The sequence below is a fragment of the Physella acuta genome, unplaced genomic scaffold (genome assembly GCF_028476545.2).
Source record: "Physella acuta isolate Inbredline_101_S28 unplaced genomic scaffold, ASM2847654v3 ptg000806l, whole genome shotgun sequence".
In the NCBI taxonomy this organism is placed as follows: domain Eukaryota; kingdom Metazoa; phylum Mollusca; class Gastropoda; family Physidae; genus Physella; species Physella acuta.
In genome coordinates, this window is record NW_026732324.1 from 462,822 (window position 1) to 488,045 (window position 25,224).

Genomic DNA, 25,224 nt, shown 5'->3' on the forward strand with positions numbered 1-25,224 from the left:
ATTTTTAATTCATTAAAAAAAAATTAAATTTGAATAAAACATAAGAAAATAAATAAAGTTTCAATATCACAGTTCTAGTTCACTTAGGCCATTTACAAACCTAATGCCATTGCTGTATAATTCCTATCACTGTAAATATTGTCAAAACCAAATGCCTGAATATGTAACAAGAACAGTGGTTGAATTCTTTGGAACAAGCACTAGTTCACTATCCAGGATTGGTTTCATAGTGTTTTCCTAATAGTAATAGGAGTAGTGCAGATTTTAAATACTGCATTGGCTATGTACAAATTATTTAAATATTTAAAAGAGTGAAGGTATTGAAACTCCTTCCATACTGTCACTTTACGACTTTGAACTTTAATGTTTGTAGGTATATCTGTGTCTGTCAAAAATATTCTTAACACGACACAAACTAAGGCCCTTCATGTTTTAGTTTAATATTTGTTTAGAAAAGCAAATGAAAATATAGTTTCTCTTAAAGGGATCCTATGATCTGGCATCCTGAGATAAACTAACCAACATTTCAAGACAGATATTTTTCTTCTAGAGGGATCTTTAAAGCCAGCATCAGGGATCTTAAGATCCAGACTTAAATATTTTTCTTTCAGATGGATCTTTAAAGCCATCATCAGGGATCCATAGAGAAATCAACCAACACTTCCAACTCTTACAGTAATCAGGACACACTTCATGACATTTTAGAGGACATGAATGACCTGATGAGCAAATTTTACGGCAGGGTTTTGCACACAATATTGTTTTCGCCCTCATTGATGTCCCAATAGGAAGTAAAGAACATGTATGTCCACATGCTAACAAGCTACAGCAAGGAGTACAGTTATTAGAGCAAAGCTTTCTGCAAGGGTGGCCTCTCCAGCATACATTGAGACAGTCCTGCTGACACACCAAATCTTTGTGGTCAGTGACATGACAAAGATAAGGACAGACATGCCCACAGGTCAGTTTTTTCTGACATAGCTTCCCACACCCGCCAGTCTTTATAACATCATCAAACCTAGAAATGTCTTTAATTTGGTAGCTATCATGCTGCACACAAGTCAACTTCAATATTGGACTAATACATTTCTCCAGCTCAGCTGATTGTTTTATATTTCCCCAAAGTCTGCTTTTCCGAGCAAGCAAATCAATATTGCCGAGCACATAGAGTCCATGCTGTGCTCTGGTCATGGCCACGCAGACTCTGTTGTCGGAACTCAGAAACCCAATATTTTCTCGGTCATTACTCCGCACCAAAGACAAAAGAATTATTTTGTTCTGTTCTCCTTGGAAATTATCAACAGTTGTCACCAGAACATCCCTCACAGCAGGCACCTTACTAACATACTGTTTGATTAAACTGACCTGCCCCTCATACATCCCAAGAATGGATATCTCTGTATCAGAGTAACCCTGAAGTATCAGATACTGGCACAGTTTTGTCAGATACCTTGCTTCATATTTGTTTCTTTTGCTCTTAGTAGCATTAACACTGTCTTCAAGAAAAGCATGGTTTATAAAGTGAACACTTTTCTCTAAACCTCTGACTGGTGGCCTCAATAAAACTGAAACCCCATCAGTTAATTCAGGGTAAATATGCCTGGCGTATATAGAAATTTCTGGGCGCATACGATGTTGTTCCTTGAGTTGGATGAAGTTCAAATTATTCTTAATTAACCTCTCAAAGAGTGATATATCCAGACCAAAGGTTTTAGCCAGCTCGTAGGACTCTGTCTTGGGCCTGAGCTGCTGGTGATCCCCCACCAATATCAAATGCTCACAATGTTGGCTGATTGCTGTTATGGTGTGCGGCTCTGAAACTTCTGCAGCTTCTTCAACTATCACAATAGTCGCCCCTACGGCTTGAAGAAGCTTTCTGCGTTTGGCTGCTCCTGTTGTAGTTACACCTACAACCCTGGAGGCTTTTAGTATAGCCAAATCCTCTTCTTGTCTAACCTGCGTTTTCTTGGCTAGCACTGCTTCATAGTTTTCTAAATTTATGAGAAAATTTCTTTTAATCTCATTCAAATATCTGGATAACCACAATTTATACAGTCTGTATCTAGTTGTTTGGTCTAATTTCCAGAGTTGCCTCAGTGTATTTTCTTCTGTAGAATCCATAGGGTCACAAGAATCTAAGTTATCAAAGACCTGTGCTATATTATTTTTATTTGAATCTCCCCCTAGCCAGCAATATAAAATATCTTCATTATGAGAGGAACTTCTAATACTTTGAAAATGACTAGGATTCATATAGTCTTGTAGGAGGAGCACATCAAGAATGAAATCATTTGCATAGCAAATTTTTTCATAATTTTCTTTCAAACTTCTTCCAAGCTTCTTCAGCTGTCGATTACAACCATTGATAGATTTAAAGAATCCACGCGGCTTTTGATAGTTTTCTCTCACATTTCTCAGGTTAAATCTCACAAGGTCCTCACAGGTACTGTTGCCCCCAATTCTAACCAGACCTTCAGTACAGAACTGTAAAACACCTTGAAGAAACTGGTCCAAAGCATGGTTGGTATAACAGACTACCAGAATCGGACTGGGGTTTCTATGAGAAATGACCACCCATCTGTTCTCTAGAAGCAGTCTCATGATGACAAGACTGATGAAAGTTTTTCCAGTACCAGGAGGTCCTTGAATCAAACACAACTCTTTGGTGAGGGCAGATTTGACAGCCTCCAGTTGCTGTTTGTTCAGACCTAGTCTATTAGCATCAGGCCACTGGGATGGAGAGAACGGATTAAAGTATTGGGCATTCACCCCTTGCCTAAACAAAGTTGACAAGTTATACTGAGAAGAACCTGACAAATATGATGGCTGTTGCACTTTAGTATAACCAAATACACGATAATTTTCTATTGGCAGAGGAAGGGAAGCCATTTCTTTCAATCCCTCTAAAACATGGCTGTAAGCTTCAAAAAAACATGGGCTTTCAAACATTATAAAATTGGTATCACTTGCACAGCTAAAAATAAAATCCAAACAGTTTTCAAACTTCACAAAGACAACTTCCTTTGTTGGCTTATTTTTGTCTTTGTTAATCACTGTTGCAAAACCGATTGAATTAAATTGATCACAAGATAAGCATAAGAGGCTTCCATTCTTGAAGCTGGAACCTGAACCACCAGTGCCCAGGGACAACATATGATGGATGCCATCATCCACATCCATGCCAATAATTTGGACATTGGTGTAGCATTTAATGTTATGTCTTTTCTTAGAATACACATCAGCTAATGCTTCTTTTAAAGGCTGGATAAAGTCAGCATAAAGCAGTCTAAACATTGCATCCGCATAGTGGTGTGTACTAGAGAATGGACCTTCAATGTTGATGTCTTGCAGGAGAAGGTCAAGATTTGAATCCAGAATTTGCTTTGTAGGGCAAATAGGTATTTCCCTGAAATCATTCATTCTTTCTGCCTGCGTTTTAACTTTTTTAAACAAAATCTTCTGTAGTTATTTGATTTGATGAGAGGAGCGACAACAAAGTGTACAAAAATTTGAAGACTTTGTAGTGCATATTGGTATTTTCCTGAAATCATTCATTCTTTCTGCCTGCTTTTTAACCTTTTTGAACAAAATCTTCTGTAGTTATTTGATATGATGAGCGACAACAAAGTTTACAAAAATTTGAAGACTTTCAATTTACACCTAGATTGAATCACATATTGCACATTTTTCCCTGGAGACAAAAAAGTAATATTATTTATTTAACCTAAATAAAAACATGCTTCTATAATAATCTTAAAACTATATAGGCATTCTTTCACATACAGGGACGTCATGGCCGTATAGTAGAGCTTACAATTTCCAACATGAAATTCTAAAATTTGGATCCAGGTTTTGAGCCTTTCAGACATCCACTCAGCTCGAACCTGAGGTATCTGGGTATAGGGCTGACCACACTACCCCTTGTATGCCAGTGTATGATGAGGTCATTGAAACAGTAGAACTCTATATCATTTGCCCTATGTGTCTTTCTGAGACTACTAATATGGCATATATATATATATATATATATATATATATATATATATATATATATATATATATATATATATATATATATATATATATATATATATATATATACTAATAGTATTATTTTATTAGTAGCCAAATATTTATATTAAATAATAAATAGGGCCACAGGCTGCATTTAGAAATTTAGTACAGAAGTGTCTGTCAGCCTGTTCTAGAATCGAATAGATCAATTCAATATTATTATTAAATCAATAGTCCTATATATATATATATATATATATATATATATATATATATATATATATATATATATATATATATATATATATATATATATATATATATATATATATATTCTATAATATTAACATAGGCCTATTAGTATATAGGATATAACTATTAATAGGCCTATATTTAAAATATTATTATATTTTAATTATTTATTAACTATACTCATAGTATAATTTTAATTTAGTAGGCATATAACTTATTACACTATAGGCCTATTATAGGCCTAAGTAATTTTATTGATTATTGATTTAATAATAATATTGAATTGATCTATTCGATTCTAGAACAGGCTGACAGTCACTTCTATAGGCCTACTAAATTTCTAAATGCAGCCTATGGCTGTGGCCCTATTTATTATTTAATATAAATATTACTACATTAGGCTACTTATAAAATAATACGTAACTAATACTAATGAATAGTGAAATAGTTAATTAATACTATTAGTACTATTAGTATTAGTAGTATTAGTTAGTAGTAGGCTGCTTAAATTAGTAGCCTAATTAGGCCTATTTATTTTAAATAATAAATAGTTAAATAGCCTAGACCTTATAGATAGACTATAGAAAAGTATTAGTATGATATGATAAGGCCTATAAAGATAATACAGGCTAATTTTAATTTAGCTTATTAATTACAGTGGCAGAGGGCGTCTCTAGAAAATAGAAATGATCTAGATCTAGATCTAGATCTAGATCTAGAAAAGAGTCTAGAGTAGAGTTCAGTAGAGACTGTACTCTAGATTAGAACGCTACTAGATCTAGTCTAATATTAGATTTAACTAGAAATCTAGATCTAGATCTAGATCTATACTATAAATAAACCTTTAGTTACTTGGTGTTGAAGTTCAGCTTTACATAGATACTTCATTTATATTGTTATCTAATAATATTTCAATATTAATTAGAAGCTGAGAAATCAATTTTTGTTATGGGGCGAATAACAGAAAATATTGTAAATGGGAGATAACTAAAAGAAACAAACAAAAACTGCAACCGATTTTTTAAACATTGTATTTTGAAAAAAAATTATGACAATTTAGCACAAACAAAAGTTACAATAATATTAGCACCTGAAACAATACAGAAAATTTAATTATAGCTGTAATTCGCTATTATTTTGCACATAGGTCTAATTAAAAATTTAATCAAAATTATAATAATTAGTAATTAGGCTAGGCAAGACCTAGCCTAACTTATTTGCTGACAAAAAAATTGAATTAAAAGGTTGAATGGTTCTTTTGTAAAGCTGATCTTAAAATGTAGTAAAAAATTACAGGAAAGAGAAGAAGAATATTTCATTGTAGTAAAAACAAGAGGGTAGGCCTACCCCCAAATATGGTTCAAAACAAATTTTTGTTAAGTTTAAGTTGATATTTTGGTAGTAATTCAATTGTCTGCCCTTATTAGAAAAACTACACAACAGTCTACCCACCCCCGCCCATGAAACTAAACTGCCTATTCTATCTACTATCTAGATTTATCTCTAGATCTAAAGTACTATACCCCTCTCTTACCTTAGAATCTACCTTTTCTTTATAAAATATTTTCCCAGTTGTGAATTTTTTGCATCATCTCTTAATGAAAACTTCGCTAAGAACAAAAAATCATTTTCAACAATGGCCTAGTTAAGCCCACCGGCAGAGCTATTTTTAATCTAAGATTGGATATTACCGTTTCTATTTTTAAATTCTCAACTAATTTCAACTTAAAGGTCGACTATCCTAGACCCCTTAACCCATATTTCTCTAGATCTAGGTCGTGCCACTTCTTGGAAACCGACCTGTTCTCCCCAAAGCGAATGATAGCTAGTAGCAGAACTAAAACTGAAAACTTGTTTTGTGACCTAGTAAAACAAATTTAGATATCTAGACCTAGACTATAGATCTTGATCTAGATCAAACTTTTAATTTCTAAAAGTATTAGAAATAGTTAGGCCTATACAATAATACTAGGGGCCTAATAACTAATAATACATTATATTTTATTTTATAAACTTATAAAGTTTATATGATAAAGTACCTACTTATTAATAATTAAAGTAATATGATTATGATCCCTTAAGAAGTTACTAAGAGTCTAGTCTACATTTATGATGTCTGGGTAAGTTTAGTAGACCCATTTTAATCATTTAATAAAATTTAAATTATAACAGGCTGTAAAATATTATGTTGGGGGTTTAAATATTAAATAAATACTGACTTATAGTTACATGCAGGATCTGATTAATAAATACAACAAAAATAAGTTACAGTGTTAGTGTGAGCTAATCAATCATTTATCAACTAAGATGTAGACCTACAGCTTAGAAAATATGCAACATAACTTTACATAAGCTACAGATTGTTGATACAACAGACAACTAATGACATGCAGAACAAGAAAAAGCGCTGATGTTTCCACTCTTATTCCTATTACTTCAAATTTATGCATTCAGCATAAAACAAAAACAGGATTTCATCTAATCTGGAATCCTTAGAGCTAAACATTTTTTTAATTATATTATTCAACTAAATGAGTTATATGTTTCATTACTGGACAAGACAGGTCCTGGACTACCTGAATGATAAGAAGAACAATGGGCCTGTTTTAAAATATTAATCCTAAACATTCATTCAAATGCTGCTATATAAAAAAGACAATTAATTATTTGTTCATAAAAGTAATTATTATATAATCTGAGTGATAGCATTTGATATATATATATATATATATATATATATATATATATATATATATATATATATATATATATACATATATATATATTTAAAAAAACTTTTAATTCTACTAAAGTAGAGGGTTCAGAGGTGATAGAAGCCGATGGCCTTATAGTGGACATGGTCAAGGGACAGCTGTAAATGTAATTCTATCATATAAAGACGAAGGTGTAAACATATCCCAATATCAAGGAAGTAGACTCAAGTAGGTCTTAACTTTTACATTACACAACAAAAATATTGTGTACATATATATTAATCCTAGATTCTTATAACTACAGTTGTATAAGAATAAATAAATTAAAGTCTTAATGCTCATATTTAAATTTAAGTGGCAGAGGTAGACCTCTATACCATGGGTTAGGTCAAGGCAGGCCTCAACCATGGCCTGTACCATCATCACAGAGCCACAGAGGGAGAGCTGGATTTCAAAACTCAGCAAGTAGATCCCGGTGGGTTTCAGGTTTTATATCACATGCACAATAATTTTAAACTGTGTAGCTAATTACTAAAATTTTAAATAACTGTAAAATATAAGTGATAATAATTAATTATTTATTACATTAGAGATCAATATATTATATTTTAAATCAATTTAGCAACCAAGATAGAGGGAATATAAGTGGATGGGGCGGAGGTCCTCACTATAGCTCTACTCAAGGCAGGCCCTCAACAAGTTCACTAACAGAATCACAGAACTATGAAGGCAGATATGGATCCCAATACTCAGCATATAGATCACAGTAAGCCTTCTATATTTTCATATTGTTGCAGAATCAGCTATCTAAAATGCTTTTAAAATACTGTTATAGTTATATTTAAGGTTTACAATCAGTATTATAGTCTTGCTTTTAAAAGACCGGTAATTATCTTATAGAATTAGTCATTATTCACTCAATTGATGCTTTCTTGGGTAAGACTATTTTATTGCTTTCAATAATTAGGCATTAGGATTTAAGATGAGTGTCTGGTCATTTAGGGATTTAAATCCATGTTATACAAAAATAGACCTTGACCAATGTATTGCTAAATGTATTGCCTTCCTTATTTTTTAAGCTGTAGAAATACGAAGCAATATAAAATGTGAAACTAAACACACTACAATGTGATTTAAATAATTATATTAAATTTTTTTTAATTGAATAGTCATATACCTGGACCCAGATCAAAGTTTCTAATATAATTAAAAAAATTACTGAGAGTAAAATCAATATTAAATTGCAGTGGTAGAGGTGCATACAGAAGTTATTCTGATGTTGGAGTATCAGGTAGAAAAAATAGTGAACATGACAACAGAAGGGAGAACTATGGTCATCATCGATGGAGAGACAACCAAAAAGAGGAGGAAACTCTCAGCCTAAAGAGGCTAGAATCCTGGGCAAGAACAGATGATGCTGGTGATCTTGTCCTGTACATGAGCTCAAGAGAATCCTTGTTGGAAGGGTTCCTTACAAGACCTTCAGTAGAAGATGATTGGCTGATACTTCTCATTAAAGCAATTAACCATGCTTTAACTGCCCAGCACCAAAAGGAATCAATTAAGAAAATCCTGCAAGTTTTGTGCCAGACACGTTTCTTGGAGCAACATTTGGTGCATTTACTTACAAATAGACAAATACAAGACAACACATGGGCAGAGGCTAAAGAAGTTTTTTCTGCATTTGCCAACATTATCAATGAAATTATTGACAAGTTGCCTGAGTATGCAAACAAATGCACAGCAGCCACATTACAGTTGTCAAGTTTTGCACGTGCATTTTTTACTGCAGAGGATGAGGTTTTACAAGTTATAAAAACACTTGAAGAAAAAGGGAATAATGTGCGCAAGTCACTCAAAGAGAAAGAAGCCAGGAAATCAAAAGCTGGTCAGTTTGGGGCTGATGACCATGAACAACCACCAGAAGATTTCATGTCATTGTCTGTCATCCCAGAGGCTGCTGACTTAAAAGAAGATGCTCACCCTTTCCTAAGACGAGCAATAACCAAAGGTGTGTATGAAGACGCCTGTCATTACCTGGACATCCAGTTTAGACTCATGCGCCAAGACTTTATCCTACCCTTGAGGCAGGGGATCAATGAATTTATTTCTAATGGATGCAAGAAAGACTACAGGTGCTCTGATTTGAGGTTATATTTTGATGTTCACATTACTGGCATTGTCTTCAATGATGGCATAGAACATGTTTTACAGTTTGATGTATCAAAAATGAAAGAGGTTAAATGGCAGAGTTCTAAGCGATTGATGTATGGGTCACTGGTATGTCTATCCAAAGATAATTTTCAGACTGTCATTTTTGCAACAGTTGCTAACCGGGATGAAACAGAACTAGTGAAAGGCTGTATTACAGTGCATATAAAGAGTGGACATGATGTTGCCTTCAACTCAACATCACGCAATGTGTTTATCATGGCTGAAACAACCGCCTACTATGAATCTTATTGCCACGTACTGGAGGGCCTTCAAGAAATGTCATCTAACCTGCCATTACAAGAATACATTATAAAGTGTAACAAAGATGTCAAGCCACCAAAATATCTTTTATCTTGTGGTGGGATCCTGAAAGTGCCATACTATGATTTATCTTGTCTTTTAGTTGATAAGACATTTAATTCCAGCTTTCCTGTCTTAACCACAGTGAAATGGCCACCCACTTATGAAATGTGCCTGAATGAATCACAAAGACTAGCTGCAATTGCAGCCCTTACAAAGGAAATAGCTGTGATCCAAGGGCCCCCAGGAACTGGCAAAACATATGTTGGTCTCAAGGTAATGGAGGTACTACTGGAGAATAAAACAGTCATGGCAGAAAAACAAGGGAATGATGAGGATCCAATTCTTGTGGTCTGTTACACCAACCACGCTTTAGACCAGTTTTTAGAAGGGGTTTTGGAATTCTGTGAGGAAGGGATCATTCGTGTTGGGGGCAAGAGCTCTTCAGAAAAGTTGAAGAAATTTAATATCAATAACATCAAGCAACAAGCTAGACAGGGCAAGGAGTTTAACAACCAGTCTGTTCATAATTCTAGAAGTCGCTGCATGGAAAAATTAAAAGAGGTTTCACAGCAAGTTCAGCATCTAAATGATACTATGAACAATTTAGAAACAACTTTAGAACATGAAAATGTTTTACAAAACTTCATGAAGCCAGAACACTATGAAAGCTTGTGTAGGCCTAGAGATAAAAAGAGTAGAGTCCCCCAAACAATTGAGTGGTTAAAAGCTACTAGGACCAAACCAAAACATGCTATTCCTGATATGATCAAACGTCACTTGACAAATTTAGTCTTAAGATGGCCAAATCAAGCCAAAAAAATACATTTTGGGAAAATTAAAGATCTCAACATGAAAATCATACAAAGAGCCAGTTTGTACACTACTTGGCTGTTTCAATTCAGAAAAGCGTTACGTGATTATAAGTTCCATTTATCTGGACAAATACACAGCAACTTCACGCAAGAGGAAATACATCGTCTTGAAGCAAATTTAAAACAATCTTACACATCAGTGTTGCCAGATCATTTGTTCATTTCACATAGAATTTTACATAATTCAGTTTTTGAGGAGATTTCAAGGATAACAAAAGAATTTAAAAGTGAAAAAACATTTCAAGACAGGCTGGTTGAGTGCTGGTTACTGGGGCTACACAGAGGACTGGATGATCAGCTGGATGACATCCAGCTTTTGACTAGTTTTTATGCTGGTGAAGATTTAGATAGCTTTGATGACGCAGAAGAAACAAAACATATTGAAAATGAAAGAATGGTTGATGATAATGATAATGACGGTGCTAATTATAAAACCCACCTGAAATTAGTAAAAGGCAGTTTGGCATCAATCATTTCTAGAACAGATATGATGGGAATAAAGGAGAACCAAACTTACAACAGTGAGGGCGAGGACTGGGTTACAAAACAAAAGTTTCTAACACATGAGCAAGTTAGAAAAAAACTGTTTTCTGTCAAACCAATGACTGACACAGAAGAAAGTAGTGTTGATGATGTTTGGGAACTGGATCTGAATAAAAGATTTGCTTTGTATAATCTGTGGGTACAGAGGTACAAGCTCACTTTAACTGAGAAAATGGAAAAAATTCTAAAAGTTTACACTGAACTGAATAAGATGAAGCAAGAAATCAGCAGTGAAGAAACTTTGTTCTTTTTAAAGAGAGCCAAAGTGATTGGCATGACAACAAGCGGTGCTGCAAGAATTCGAGCTGTTCTTCAGTCCCTGGGTTGTAGAATCATTGTGGTGGAGGAGGCTGCAGAGGTCTTGGAGTCTCATATTGTCACAGCCCTCAACAAACAATGCAACCATCTCATATTAATTGGAGATCACCAACAGCTGCGACCCAACCCAACTGTCTATCAACTGGCTAGGGACTTTGGGCTAGAGATTTCCCTCTTTGAGAGACTCATCAAAAACAATGTGCCCCATGTTGTGCTGAAAGAGCAACACAGAATGCGCCCAGAGATTTCCACCATCATGAAACATATTTACCCTGCTCTTGAAGACCACGCTTCTGTAAGTCTTTATGACCATGTCCGTGGGGTAGAGAAAGATATTTTTTTCATAAACCACAAAGAAAAGGAAGCTAGAGTTGAAGATACAAAAAGTAAAGCCAACACACATGAAGCTAAATTTGCTGTTGCTCTGTGCAGGTATTTCCTACTTCAAGGCTATGAACCAACACAGATTACAATACTTGCGACATACACTGGGCAGGTGTTTGAAATCAAAAAGATAATGAGAGCCTCAAAGTTTGATGAGCAAGTCAGAGTCACAGCTGTGGACAACTACCAAGGGGAAGAAAATGAAATCATTATTTTATCCCTAGTGAGAAGTAATGACAACAGCAGTGTAGGGTTCTTAAAAGTGGACAACAGAGTCTGTGTGGCCTTGTCTAGAGCCAAGAAGGGCCTTTTTGTCATTGGAAATTTTGAGCTCTTGGCCTCACAGAGCAAGTTGTGGACTAAAATTGTTGATACAGCAAATGAAAATCAAATCATTGGAGAAGGTCTACCAGTTTGTTGCCAGAATCACCCAGACTTTAAAGTCCTAATCTTTTCTGAGAAAGATTTTGAGCAGTGTCCTGGAGGAGGGTGTGGGAAACCTTGTGATTTCAGAATGGCCTGTGGTCACTCGTGTGGACAGAAGTGTCATGGTACAGACCCAGAACACAAAACTTACAAATGTTTCAAGCCTTGCTCTAAATCTTGTCCTGCTGGGCATCCATGCAAGAAGAAATGTTTCCAGCCCTGTAAGGATTGCACATTTCTTGTGCCAAAGGAAATCCCATCTTGTGGTCATGTCAACAATGTTGAATGCCATCTTGATGCTAGCAAAGCTCTGTGCTCACATCCTTGTAAGGAAATTCTAGACTGTGAGCATCCATGCTCTGGAACTTGTGGCAGATGCAAGTCAGATGAAAAACACCAGGAATGCAGAGTACCAAAAGAATGTATGTGGCCATGTGGTCATGTCTCCAGGATACCTTGCAATAAAAACCCATCATCAATTACTTGCCCCAAACAATGTGGGGCACAATTGTCTTGTGGACATACATGTAAAGACACATGTTCTAACTGCCTGGAAGGTTTGATACATGTTGCATGTGAAGAAAAATGTGATCAAATCCTCCCCTGTGGGCACCAATGTGCAAGTCTCTGTGGCATTCCTTGTCTGCCCTGCAATAAGCAATGTAAAACCAGATGTCCACATGGATCTTGTAAAGCTTCTAAACAACCTTATTCTTGTGGACTAGCCTGTGCACCATGTAAAGAGCCATGCAAGTACACATGCCAACATGCAAGATGCACCAAAATGTGCTCTGAGTTGTGTGCTGGACAGCCATGTAAGAAGAAATGTACTAAAAAGGTTAAAAACAAGCTGCATTCATGCACTCATAAATGTTCAAGCCTTTGTGGTGAACTTTGTGCCTGTAACATCTGTGAAAAAGTCTCTTCTATTCCAGGAATTTTAAAAACTGTATCTGACCAATCAGAAGACACCTCTGATTCAAATCATCCAATCAAAAGGTTCATTTTAAAAATCCCTGGTTGTTTACATCTTTTCTATGTTGATGAATTAGATGAGTACATCCAAAGTTTTGACCCAGATGGGACTCAGTACCTGGCTTGTCCTGTATGCTCTACACCCATCACAGCATGTAGGCGCTACAAAAATGTCATTAAAGATAGACAACTCAAGAGAGAGATAATCAAAACTAAATTACTGAAGGAAAATAAGATCACTGAAAATGATATTAGAATGTTAGAGGAATCACAAAGAGAAATTGGAGACTCAAGTTTTATTGATGAATTTAGGCAGATTAAGATCGATGCTAAGCAAAACAAATCTGAACTGCTAGCTGCTTCCTTCGAGATTAAATTTGCTTATGTCCTTGGAGAAATTAAAACACAAAATGACATGTACAATTGTAGCACAGATGATGGTGATAAAACTCTGAGAAACATAAAAGATGCATTGTTCAAAGTAAAATATGGAGTGACAAAACAACAGGCAGATGATTTTTCATTGGAATTACTTCGTCAATTTGCCACTGCATATCTTTCTTGGCTGTTACAGATACATACTAAGAAATCATTGCAAATATCTGATGACATACTTGTCCAAATGAAAGAAAGCAAAGAGATTTTAAAGTTACATAAACTACACAGAGAAGATCTAGACCGTGTGCTTGGTTTTATTCAGAAATTAAATGAACTATTTCTAACATCAACAAATTCTACAGTTTTAGAACAGGAATTCTTAGATTTGGAGAAATTGTATCATTTGATTACTGCTATTATAAATTCCAGAGAAGAAAAGGTATAAGTTATCTTTTTTTTTCTAGTCAAAGCTTACTTCTTATTCTTAGTTTTTGTTTGTTAATATATTACTTTGAATACTAATTTTAAGCCTACATTTAAAAAAATCCTTTATCCTCACGGATTTTTACTTCTTGCACCAAGACCTATTAAGGAAATTACTTAACTAATATTTTTAAAATTAAAAAATTGTACACTCTGAACTGAAATTGTATTTTGTATTTTGCACAGATGCTGTGTGAAATTTTAAACCCAGAAGTCTCATATTGTTTGGCTGAAACTGAGTTTGTTGCTAATTCTGATCAAGTCTCAAATTCTCAAGGGTAATTATTTGATAATGATGTTTATTGCAGCTTTGTTTTATGTTTCTGTATACATGCACATTCATCATTGCATTATTCATGTTTAGATCACGTCATAGGCCATGCTCACAGTGTAACATGTAAAAGATTCCTGGAACTTTAGTTCTCCCTAGTTTACTATTCTGATCCATGAAAAAATGTCCCTTATAGATCCTGTAGTTCATGATTAATGGGATACCTTCTGTTCCTTACTGGGATAGTGTGGTTGAGAGAAAGGGCTCTAGTTTACTAATCCAAAAGTCTCGAGTTTAATTCACCGGCCTAACTCCTTAGCAATGTCCCTAAGTTTACCTAGGTACCCTAGTTTGAGAAAGTAATGGAGGCAAGACATGATGCTGGCATATTTGCTTAACATACTAAGGTCTTAAAAATCATTTGGATCACTGTCACAAATTGTTTCTCATGTGTGTTAAGATGGTATGGTGTTCCTCTAGTTGTTCAAAATCATTAATTTAACTACACAATTATCCAAGGCTAGATAGATTAAAAGTGTACTGAACAAATACACAATAATCACCCTATTTAATTTAGTCAGGCAACTAGTTTAACTTCATCAAACACAAAAATGAGGTAGATAAATCCAAAGTGTACTGAACAAGTACACAACAATCACCTTATTTCATTTAGCCAGTCAACTAGTGTCAGTCAAAGAAACAGTTACACTGCACTGCCAAACAGCTAAACAGCTCCCCAAACACCACATGGAGATTCAACTTTTCATGCTTACAATCACACTGACAGCTACAGACAAACAAAACAGTTTTAGTGCACTGCTACAAAATTGCCTCTCATCACTGATGTAAAAAAATATTATGCTTAGCAAATGTAAATCTTCTGTTTACAACAATTTCTTACTCAATGTATCTTGACCTTTTATGCTTAGCTCTATAGACTATAGATTCACACCAATCGCTATCTATGTTTGGCTTGAGGCATTTGTGTAAACATTACTAGGAAAAGTCCAAAATAGGCCTTACATTTTATAACCTTTTATTTCTTTTTAACCTACACATCTTATTCAATTACAATTTATACAATATTTTTTATCGTTTAGTGTTTAAATGTGTGTTTATATTGTGGTGCTGTTATAGTCCAACAGCTCCAGGAGAGTTGTCTACAAACCTGAACCCACAACCATTGGAGAATCTGATGCCGATAGATCCTGGAGCCAAGCTCCCAAGTTTATCAAAGTTGGGTAAGAATGCAAATAAAAAAGTGTACCCAGGACCACAAAAAGAGAAATCTGTTAAAAAAAGCAAACAAAAATATGTACCCAAAAACACAAGCAGACAGACTGTAGCCAAAAATACAAACAGAAATATTTATCCAAAAGCTCAAACAGGGAAAACTTACCAAAAGCCACAAACAGAAAAAATGAAACCAAAAACTGAAAAATTGCACCCAGAATCACAAACAGTAAAATGTACTGAAAAATCCAAACAGAAAAATGTTTCTGAAAATATTAACTAAATATTTCTAGTTATATCGGTTTTGAAATCCACTTACAACTTTGAGGTTGGCAAATTTTAAACTGTAATTTTTTATTTAGAATCTTCATTACTGAATTACTGATTTCTCCAAACAAAAAAATCAACAATGTTGATTCTAATAAACTTTTCATTTATTTTGAACAATAAACACATGTATAGTTAGCTTAATTTTAAAATTTGTTTTAATAATTTTGTCAATTTATAAAAGCCTTAAAATTTTCTTTTAATAAAGCATAGAAAATTGCTACTTTCAAATCAATATTAAAAATGTATAAAGAGAGTATACAATAAATTATACTTATTTCATCATATTTGTATGATTATTTGAGTGATAGTTTTATAAGAATGTGAATAAATTTAGCCAAGGTTATCATGTAATTGAAAAGAAATTTCTTTAAATAAAGGTGTTGGAAGTAAAATTAATTGTTTACCATCATTGGTGTATAATATTGGGTTATTAATTTAGTTTTTATCCAGTGGGTAAGTTTGAACAGAAGAAAGTATTATATACATTGTTCAATTCTTTTAAGATCTTTGTTCCATTTAAATTTATTTAAATCAAGATATTTAGCCCAATTAATAAACCTCTTCATTTAAAGATTTTAAAATGATGCTGTGCTTTTTTTATTTTACAAAAATATCTCAAAAATATTGTAAAATCTAAAGATACTTTGGTACTTTTCAAAACAGTTATAAAATGTAATTGGTATATATGCAAATTCTGTCTTAAAAAAAAGCTGCAATGCATACTGTAATTTATTAAATAACAAGAAATGCAACAAGAATTGCTATTCAAGTATTTGTAACCTTTCATAATGTCAGAAATAGTTGGAATTTTTTTTTTTTTTTTTGCTTGGTATTCTTATTTTACATGATTTATTACATTTTTTGCTTTATTATTTAAAATTAAAATTGGGTGTTTTCATAATTGGTTAACATGTTTTTTAACAAAAAAACAAATATTAATATTTAATTACTTTAATTTTAGAAAGCAAACAGAACTTTATACACCTTAATTGGCCATTGACATTTAAGTTTTTATTTGGTTTCATAAAACAAAACAAAATAATGCTGTGGGTATATTTTACTTTCATGCAAACTCTTTTGTTTTATGTTTCAAGCATTATTTGATACTGATTTAAAACTATACTTCTTTGTACTAGCTGATGATTTCCATTGGTGTAGACTTGGCTGTTGTTAAAGCAGCATCAGGTTTGAAATATTGAGACATTTGCTTTTAAATAGAGTTTATGTTTGTAACACACAATGATACCTTAATCTTACACAGTGTCAAAGTTATAATTCCAAAAGTTGTACTACTTTGCCTCATCAATGAGTTAACATTCCAGCCTTTTCACTGTTTAGCCATGTTCCATTCTCTATCATAACATTGTGTGTTGTAAATATATTTTCTATGACAATGCTTGTTCCCACCATGAATATTGGTTGTGATTTTTTCATTAATAAATTAATTGCAGATGTGTGATTTCACTTGATGATCAAAAGAGCCATAAATAATTTTTGTTTTCTAAACCAAATTTTAAGAATTATCTCAACTCTTGCTAAGATTATTTCAGATTTTTTAGTAACTCCCAATATTTTACTCAACCTTAAACTTCTAAAAATAATTTGTCTTAAATCTCTGCTGTAGGCTAACTGTAACAAAACATATATATGAGGTTTTGGTTCATAGTTTTCAAAAATATTCCTTACAAAATGCTGCTTCCTTGTCATAACTATGTCATTGTTTATATTTATTATCACACAAAGACTATTTAAAGTTTTCTATTTTTCACAAAGTAATGGAAACATTAATTACTAATAAAAGTAGCAGTTGCTTTCTACTAATAAATATAATTATAGCCCAGTATTTTAGTAAAATGACTGTCAAATTTTAGATCATTTAAACTTGACTTTTATTCCTCCTTTTTAAAAATATTTTTTTATAACTATATGTTTTTTGTATGATAATATCAATAGCATAATAATGTAGTGCTGTTGTTAAACATGACAAATAATTACCTAACTGATTTAGCTACTACTTTTTATTTTCAAAAAAGATCTGTGTTCACAAAATTTGCTTTTGCTTAAACCTTTTACCCTTATTTTTTTGCAAGCTGCATTTTTAAAATTGCATTTCAGGAAACCATTTTTGGTTCTTTAAAACAATCAGCATTAATGCACAAACTCACAAATGTATACACTTTAAAATGCTTCCATTTCTTGTTATATTAACTGTGTTCAAAAAGTCTTTCCATTTAGTTTAGCTGTAAAAGTATTATTTTATTACAGGCGGTTATTTCAAATTAAATTTTAAAGACATTCTTGAGTAACAAAGAAGTAAAATCTTACTGGAACTCCTTTCTAACTTTAATCTTTCTGAACCATCACCTGGTAATTCAACCATTTTAATCTTTCTGAGCCATCACCTGGTAATTCAACCATTTTAATCTTTCTGAGCCATCACCTGGTAATTCAACCATTTTAATCTTTCTGAGTCATCACCTGGTAATTCAACCATTTTAATCTTTCTGAACCATCACCTGGTAATTCAACCATTTTAATCTTTCTGAACCATCACCTGGTAATTCAACCATTTTAATCTTTCTGAACCATCACCTCGTAATTCAACTATTTTAATCTTTCTGTGCCATCCACTGGTAATCCAACAATTTTAATCTTTCTGAACCATCACCTGGTAATTCAACCATTTTAATCTTTCTGTGCCATCCACTGGTACCATTTTATTTATGTTCGTCAATTTTCTATGTTTCCAGTTGTTGACTAGTAGTAAATAAAGTGTATTTATTTTACCAGTATCTGAGCATAGTACCCAACTGCTATATTATATCAGGTAAGCCTATGATTTGGAGTAGGTAGGACAACAGTAAACATTTCATTACACCTTTTATACAGCTGCTAGTAGTTAACTGTGATGACTGTTGAGGAAAGTTTGGTTAGTGGATCATGCACTTTATTTATCACACAAAATGTCAGTTTTATCCATAACAAACCTTATATAATATTATGGAACATTTTTAGACAACCACCCACCATATTCTACAACAACCCATCCACCCTCCCTCAAACCATGACCGGATTTGAAATCATGTGATTTTTTTAATTATTTTTAAACATCATATTTTTTTTTAAAATAATAAGTTTCATCTTCATATAAAATGATTTATCATTCTCTCTTGTCAATCTAACCATTCTAAATTACAAAAATTTTTTTTTTAAATAAGCATAATTTGCTCAACATCTCAATCCAGCCCATAAAATACAATATAACAAAATAAACTCTCCACCCCTTCTCACTTTTGTGGTAAATGTTAAATAGAAGTTGCAGGCAGTGAAAAAGTCAACTATGTGGCGTAGCAGTTTTGTGTGATATATATTTTTATGTGTGTATATATATATTATATGTGGGTCTATATAATATGTGTATTTAATTATTTTATTTTCAAAGCACTGACTAAAAGTAAATACTAAGAAACTGCTGATTTTTATTCTTTGTTAATACTAACTAGATACTATTTGTACCCTATTTTAATAAAATCTCATGGGCATAAATTCATACAATATCAATTTAACATTTGAGAAATCAGTTAAAACTGTTACACTTCTCAGCAGCTAAATAACTTTAATATAAGTGATGCTGTGTGATTGTAGCTTAGTCTCTAGACTGCTTTAATAATCCCATAATGCATAAGTTGAATCATGTAAGTTATAATCAAATTGAAACAGCTCTTATTATGTTAGATTCAATGTAATGGCTTAAGCTAAGGATAGAAGATGGTTAAGAATTAAGGAATAGAAGTGTGATTATTAACTTTATCAGCTCTTCTATTTTAAGAGTATGACTAAATAAAAAGAACCAATCAAAACATTCAATAATAAATCAAATATATATTTGCGATTAAAATATGACTGTAGCATTTACTTCTAAGTTGCATTAATTGCATCAAAGTTTTTAATTTAAATTAATTTTGACTGGGTCAATTAAAAGAAGAGTTTTAATTTCACCGTTACTTTTCATGTGTTTATTGGTTTCTACTACTGTAATAAAAGAATTTTTTTTTTAAATTATCATTGTGTTAGTATTTTTTTGTGTGAAGAATGAGACAGCATCCACCACCCCAACCTCACACATACCAGCAGACCAGATATTTTCTTAAATGGGAAACAGCCAAGATATTAAGATGCCATTCTCCAAAACATTCCTTTTATAGAACAGATCTCACTGTACTTCACTGAAAGTCTTTAAACTGTGAATTAAGTTTATGTTATGATTGAGGAGAGAAGTATGTTGATGGGTGGACTATTAAGCTGGGCTAGATAACATTTTCTATACTTGGTATATGTGTATATATATATATATATAAATTAAGTTTACCCTTTCAGACTGGAGTCTCTTTATGGTTGTACAATCTTACAACATTACTCTGTTTTAAAGTAAAAGCACTTTTAATATAAAATACTTCTATGGTATTAAAAATTCATTACAACACAGTAAGAGGTTGTTTATTGTCTTGTAGAAATAAGATGAAACAAAAAATATGTTTTGTATATATTTTTATTCACAATAAAAACCAAGTGTAAAAACATTAAAAACAACAACCATAGAAACAAAACAAAAAATGTTTAAAATTCCAAACAAGTAACATAAATTTGCACAATTATTGACAAAAAAAAAGTTGCACACAAAAATGAGGTATATTCTCTATTGTTTCACAAGTGTAATTTCACTATTCTTTTACTAATGCACTGATATGTAATCAACTCAGAATCACACAGGTAAACGTCATCCTACCTAGTTCTACTCATTCAGCCACGGTAAATCCTTCCATGAGTAGTTTAGTACCCTAAAAATCTAGTCCGGCACACAGTGACAGGACAATTTCCTGCCACAGGAACAAGGCATCAGGACCAAGACGTTAGGCCACAATAACAAGACATCAGGCCAATGTGCACAAGACCTCAGTGGACACAACGACATCGGGCCAGCAGGAACAAGAAATCCCGCAATTGGAACAAGGCATCTGCCATCAGGAACAAACACCTCGCCACATGAACAAGATGTCAGACTAATAGGAGCAAGACATCAGCTTGGCCAATAAGCCCGCCTTCGCGGCCAGCCTACCATGGCCTATACCGCAGCTTGTTTTTTTTCGACCAGATCCCCTACTCCTACCTATTATATACCAGTAACCTCATCCACGGCCGACCTATGAACATCAATCAACGCCTGTCAAGTGAAGCTAGTCCAAGTTTTTCGAGACCGGCTCCGTACCGTCATTTGACGTTCGATATAACGTCCGGTCACTTGTTGTCTTATGACACCCGAAAAACTAACCAATATGCGTCCTCGCGCTGTCCATCGTCTAATGATCTTGTCATGTGACTTACGGTCACTCGGTACTTCCGATGACCAACCACCTCAGGTCCCCACGCGTTCTCTAGCCTTAACAATCTAGTCGGGCGATAACGTCTCCCGGTGGTCATCGGAATACCGTCTGGCGCTCACATATGTGTCATGGGTAATAATTCTACCAAAACGTCCTATCACCACGTTAGATATAAATCACCGGGTCAGTCATGCACCTGCTTATAGCCCTTAACGACCAGCGCGTGAAGATACCATTAATTAGATTTCCCCTGGTCTGTTCATCTCCGAATAGCTTATGTTAAGGGGTTAACCCCTACCCTTGGGTAGTAGTAAAATGGTGTTTGTAACCAGAGGCGTACCGATGGTGGGACGTGGGGTGCGGACTGCACCGGGTGACAGCATTTAGGGGTTGACACCAAGGCAAAAAATTGCAAAATGTACATTCTATAGATAAACATCGTTACTATTAAGTCTGCAGTGATTAAAGCTTATACATGTACGCGTATGCAGAGTTTCGTCCAGGCATCTCTTCGGGGGGGGGGGGGGGGGGGGGGCTTAGCCCCTCCCCCCCCCCCCCCCCCCCCCGAAGAAAGTCTACCGCCCCCCCCCCCACCTCTCGAACAAAATGAAATTTTTATATAGAAAAACATATACTTTCAACAGTGTCCGCCCCCCCCCCCGAAGAAAGTCTACCGCCTCCCCAGAAAATTTCAAGTGCCCCCCCCCCGGAGAAAAAAGTTTGCAAGAAACACTGCGCGTTTGTGGCACATACTTTAATTATAGGCCTGTGTATGCCAACACAAACACATATATATATATATATATATATATATATATATATATATATATATATATATATATATATATATATATATATTATATATATATATATATATATATATATTGTTTCTTTGGGGGTGGGTGACACTGCAAAGTACCGCACCGAGTACCTTTCCAATGTGTGCTTGATTGTGTGGCTAACTGCACACGTGGCTAACTGCACACTGTGTGAAGTAAGCTCAATATCAAAACATATGCGAATATCACCGGGGTTGTAGGCCATAGAACGGGACCCCAATGGATTTCAGCACGATTATATTCATAGCCATTTTTCAAACTTTGTAAGGATCTATATATAGAATATTTAAGTTTATACTAAATACCTTCGTTTCCTTATACGCCGTTCAAAACTGGTAGGCAAAGTTAAAATAGTAATTATTAGCCGAATGAATTTATATCTAGAGTGCTATCATTTAATTTATTTTAATGCTTAAAAACATATTCCTTTTCTTTAAGTCACTATATGCCTAAATATATTGTTATTTTCAAAAAATAAGTTTAGAATCAGATGTAGATCTAAATCAGGACCAAACCACCACTGTGATAATATGACCCTAGCTACGCACAGGACCAAATCAGAAAGTTTAGGCCGTATTAAGCTATGTTTATTATTTATAGCAGTTACATTTATAAGTTTTTGAAGTGAAGTTTAAGTATAAAAATTATAGATTGCTGAAATTTTATTAAGGATTAAACAGATTATTTTTAGGTTAAAATTTACGACTAGATTTACCAGCGAAACATGCATGGATAAGTGTTTGGGCAGGTTATAAGAAGAAAGCACATCAAACTGCTTTTATAACCAGTGTTTCTTCCAGACTTTTTTCTCCGGGGGGGGGGGGGGCACTTGAAATTTTCGGGGTGGCGGTAGACTTTCTTCGGGGGGGGGGGGGGACGGGACACTGTTTAAAAGTATATATTTATCTATATTAAATTTTATGAATTCATTTCGTTCGGGGGGGGGGGGGGGCGGTAAAAAAAATGTCGGGGGGGGGTCTTAGCCCCCCCCCCCCCCCCCGAAGAGATGCCTGGAAGAAACTCTGTTTATAACGTATACAATCTAATACTTCTAAAAACATTCGTTGACCTAACTGACACGTTACTCGAGTTGTCGGTATTTTTAGAAAAAGGAAACGCTGTAAGAGTACCTCTTCACGGATATTAGAAACCACTCCATAAAAAATAAAAAGAACCAAAGTATAGGATTTTATACTTATGTATGAAGTTTCGTATTCCTAACTTTAACGGAACTCCAGTACCGCAAAAAAAGTTGAGAGGGGCCTACGTATTACGATCTAATCATGTATTTGAAATTTTTTCTATTATTTGAAACGATAGGCCTACTCAAATTATCAATTTTTTTAAGAAACCGGAATTAGAATAAATTCCAGATCATGTTATTGGAAATCGCCCAAAAGTAGATCGTAGTGATAATGATGCTGGTTTCGTCCACATGGTTTTTTTCGCCCCCCCCCCCACCCACCCCTGTGGGACGGCGTAAATAGATGACCACCTAATGAAGAGAGGATCTAATACAGTAAGAGTTAACATTTCGGTTCGCCAGAGAAAAAAAAACAATTAGCTATATATGTAAGCCCTGCTAGGGGGGGATACCTAAAATCTACCCTTCTAGGCTTATCTAACTAACTACTGTCCGGTCAGTGCAAGCCCGGATAACCCCAGACTGGTTAATAACCTAACCTTAGTCTAAATAATAAAACTACTAAAAATAAAAACAAAAACTTAAACAATATAATAAAATTTATTTAACAAAATAAATATGGAACCAAGCTTATAAACAAACTAGAATTTAGGTCAAACAGAACACTGGAGACATACAAAACAGAAACAGAACTCAACGGAACAAAACATTACGTTTGACCATTTGATGGTGTTGCGCCGACTTATGATGTCTAGGATGGTCCAGGCCCTGACACACAGAAACCTCCCTTCATCCATTCTCGACATCCAAAAGTCCACACCAAACAAAACACTACGTAAAACCACTACGTACAATACGTTACGTACAATACATTACGTAGAAAATACGTACACAACAAACTTTTTACACCAAACAAAACAATTCATATATAATAAAACACCCAGCCAAGTTGCCCAAGCAACCTCACTGGAAGGGGGGGGGGAGAGAAAAATAAAAGGAAAACATAAGAAAAATGCATGGTAATGGCAGATATATACATAAATATATACACACGTTCAAAATGCTACCTACTAATACTATCTAGCTAAAGCCTCGAGTAAAACTAATCCCTACTATTACAATTCTAAAGCAATTCTCAAAAACACAACTAACCACTGTCTAATCAAGAACTAGCAACTTAAAAATAACGTGTAAACAAATTCATTGTAGAACCAATCTTTCCTACACAAGGAGCAGCCCGAAGCCATTGGTCTACATAAACAATATCCATATTGATAACATTAAAGTTAACACACTCCGCTAAGGCCCCAATGAAGGCAGACACAAAGCAAGCGATACTCAACATGACGTTGCACGAAACAGCACACACATTAATTTTAAAACAACCTAAAACTCGAGGCAACTAAAATATACTAATCTAATTACTGTCTAAAACAACTGACTATTGACTAAGCCAATCCTAGTCAATAACACATCATAAAACAATCAGGTAAATGCACACACGCATTCACACCAGTTTAGGAAACACTCCTAAACACACTGACCTAAACCACGTGGTCCGAAACACACGCCACGGGTTTAGAAAACACAATAATACATTTTAAAAAAATAACAAAATAACACACCACGTGCATACCAGACATGCCGATGCTCACTATCTCGTTTTAGACGAAAATGAAAGAAAACGAGAAACATCGGCAGTCTCATTCATACAAATCACTTAAAGATAAAGTATAAAAAAACAAATACCTCCACGCGTGAGGTGCGCCACGCGCCCACACAGAAACCTGACCCGACCTACATCTCGCCGCGGGTCAAAAAAAGGAAGAAAAATCGTCCGAGCGGTCAATTTATACTGACCGCTTCGGACGGAAGGGGACCCCGTGGCCGTTCCCCATTGGACCACCATGCACTCCCAGATTCGCAACAAATAAACTAATACAAAATAATCCATTCACCCGCTCACATATAAAACTTAAATAGTTGTTGGCAAAGATTTCTCAACTCTTTCAATTAAATCCCCATTCCCCACATCAGAGTCCAAACGAAGACAACAAATGAAGACAAATATAAAAACAAGTGATCATCGCCGATAGTTCTTGGTAAGTCGTAAAGGGGGAGATTCCAAAAGTATTTATCAATACTAAATA

At 34.3% G+C, this 25,224-nt stretch overlaps 2 protein-coding genes across 2 annotated transcripts; one reads left to right on the forward strand and one right to left on the reverse strand.

The window, feature by feature from the left end:
• Positions 1-92: 92 nt before the first annotated feature.
• On the reverse strand, positions 93-3,420 carry LOC131951290 (NFX1-type zinc finger-containing protein 1-like). The gene is made up of 2 exons (XM_059313648.1): positions 886-3,420; positions 93-155 (listed from the first exon to the last, which is right to left on the reverse strand). The coding sequence occupies exons 1-2, from the start codon at positions 3,418-3,420 to the stop codon at positions 93-95; spliced, it is 2,598 nt and encodes an 865-aa protein (XP_059169631.1).
• Positions 3,421-7,336: 3,916 nt separating this feature from the next.
• On the forward strand, positions 7,337-18,337 carry LOC131951295 (NFX1-type zinc finger-containing protein 1-like). The gene is made up of 7 exons (XM_059313655.1): positions 7,337-7,455; positions 7,603-7,746; positions 8,228-13,832; positions 14,063-14,154; positions 15,285-15,388; positions 16,150-16,163; positions 16,847-18,337. The coding sequence occupies exons 3-7, from the start codon at positions 8,418-8,420 to the stop codon at positions 16,907-16,909; spliced, it is 5,688 nt and encodes a 1,895-aa protein (XP_059169638.1). The 5' UTR covers positions 7,337-7,455; positions 7,603-7,746; positions 8,228-8,417; the 3' UTR covers positions 16,910-18,337.
• Positions 18,338-25,224: the final 6,887 nt, after the last annotated feature.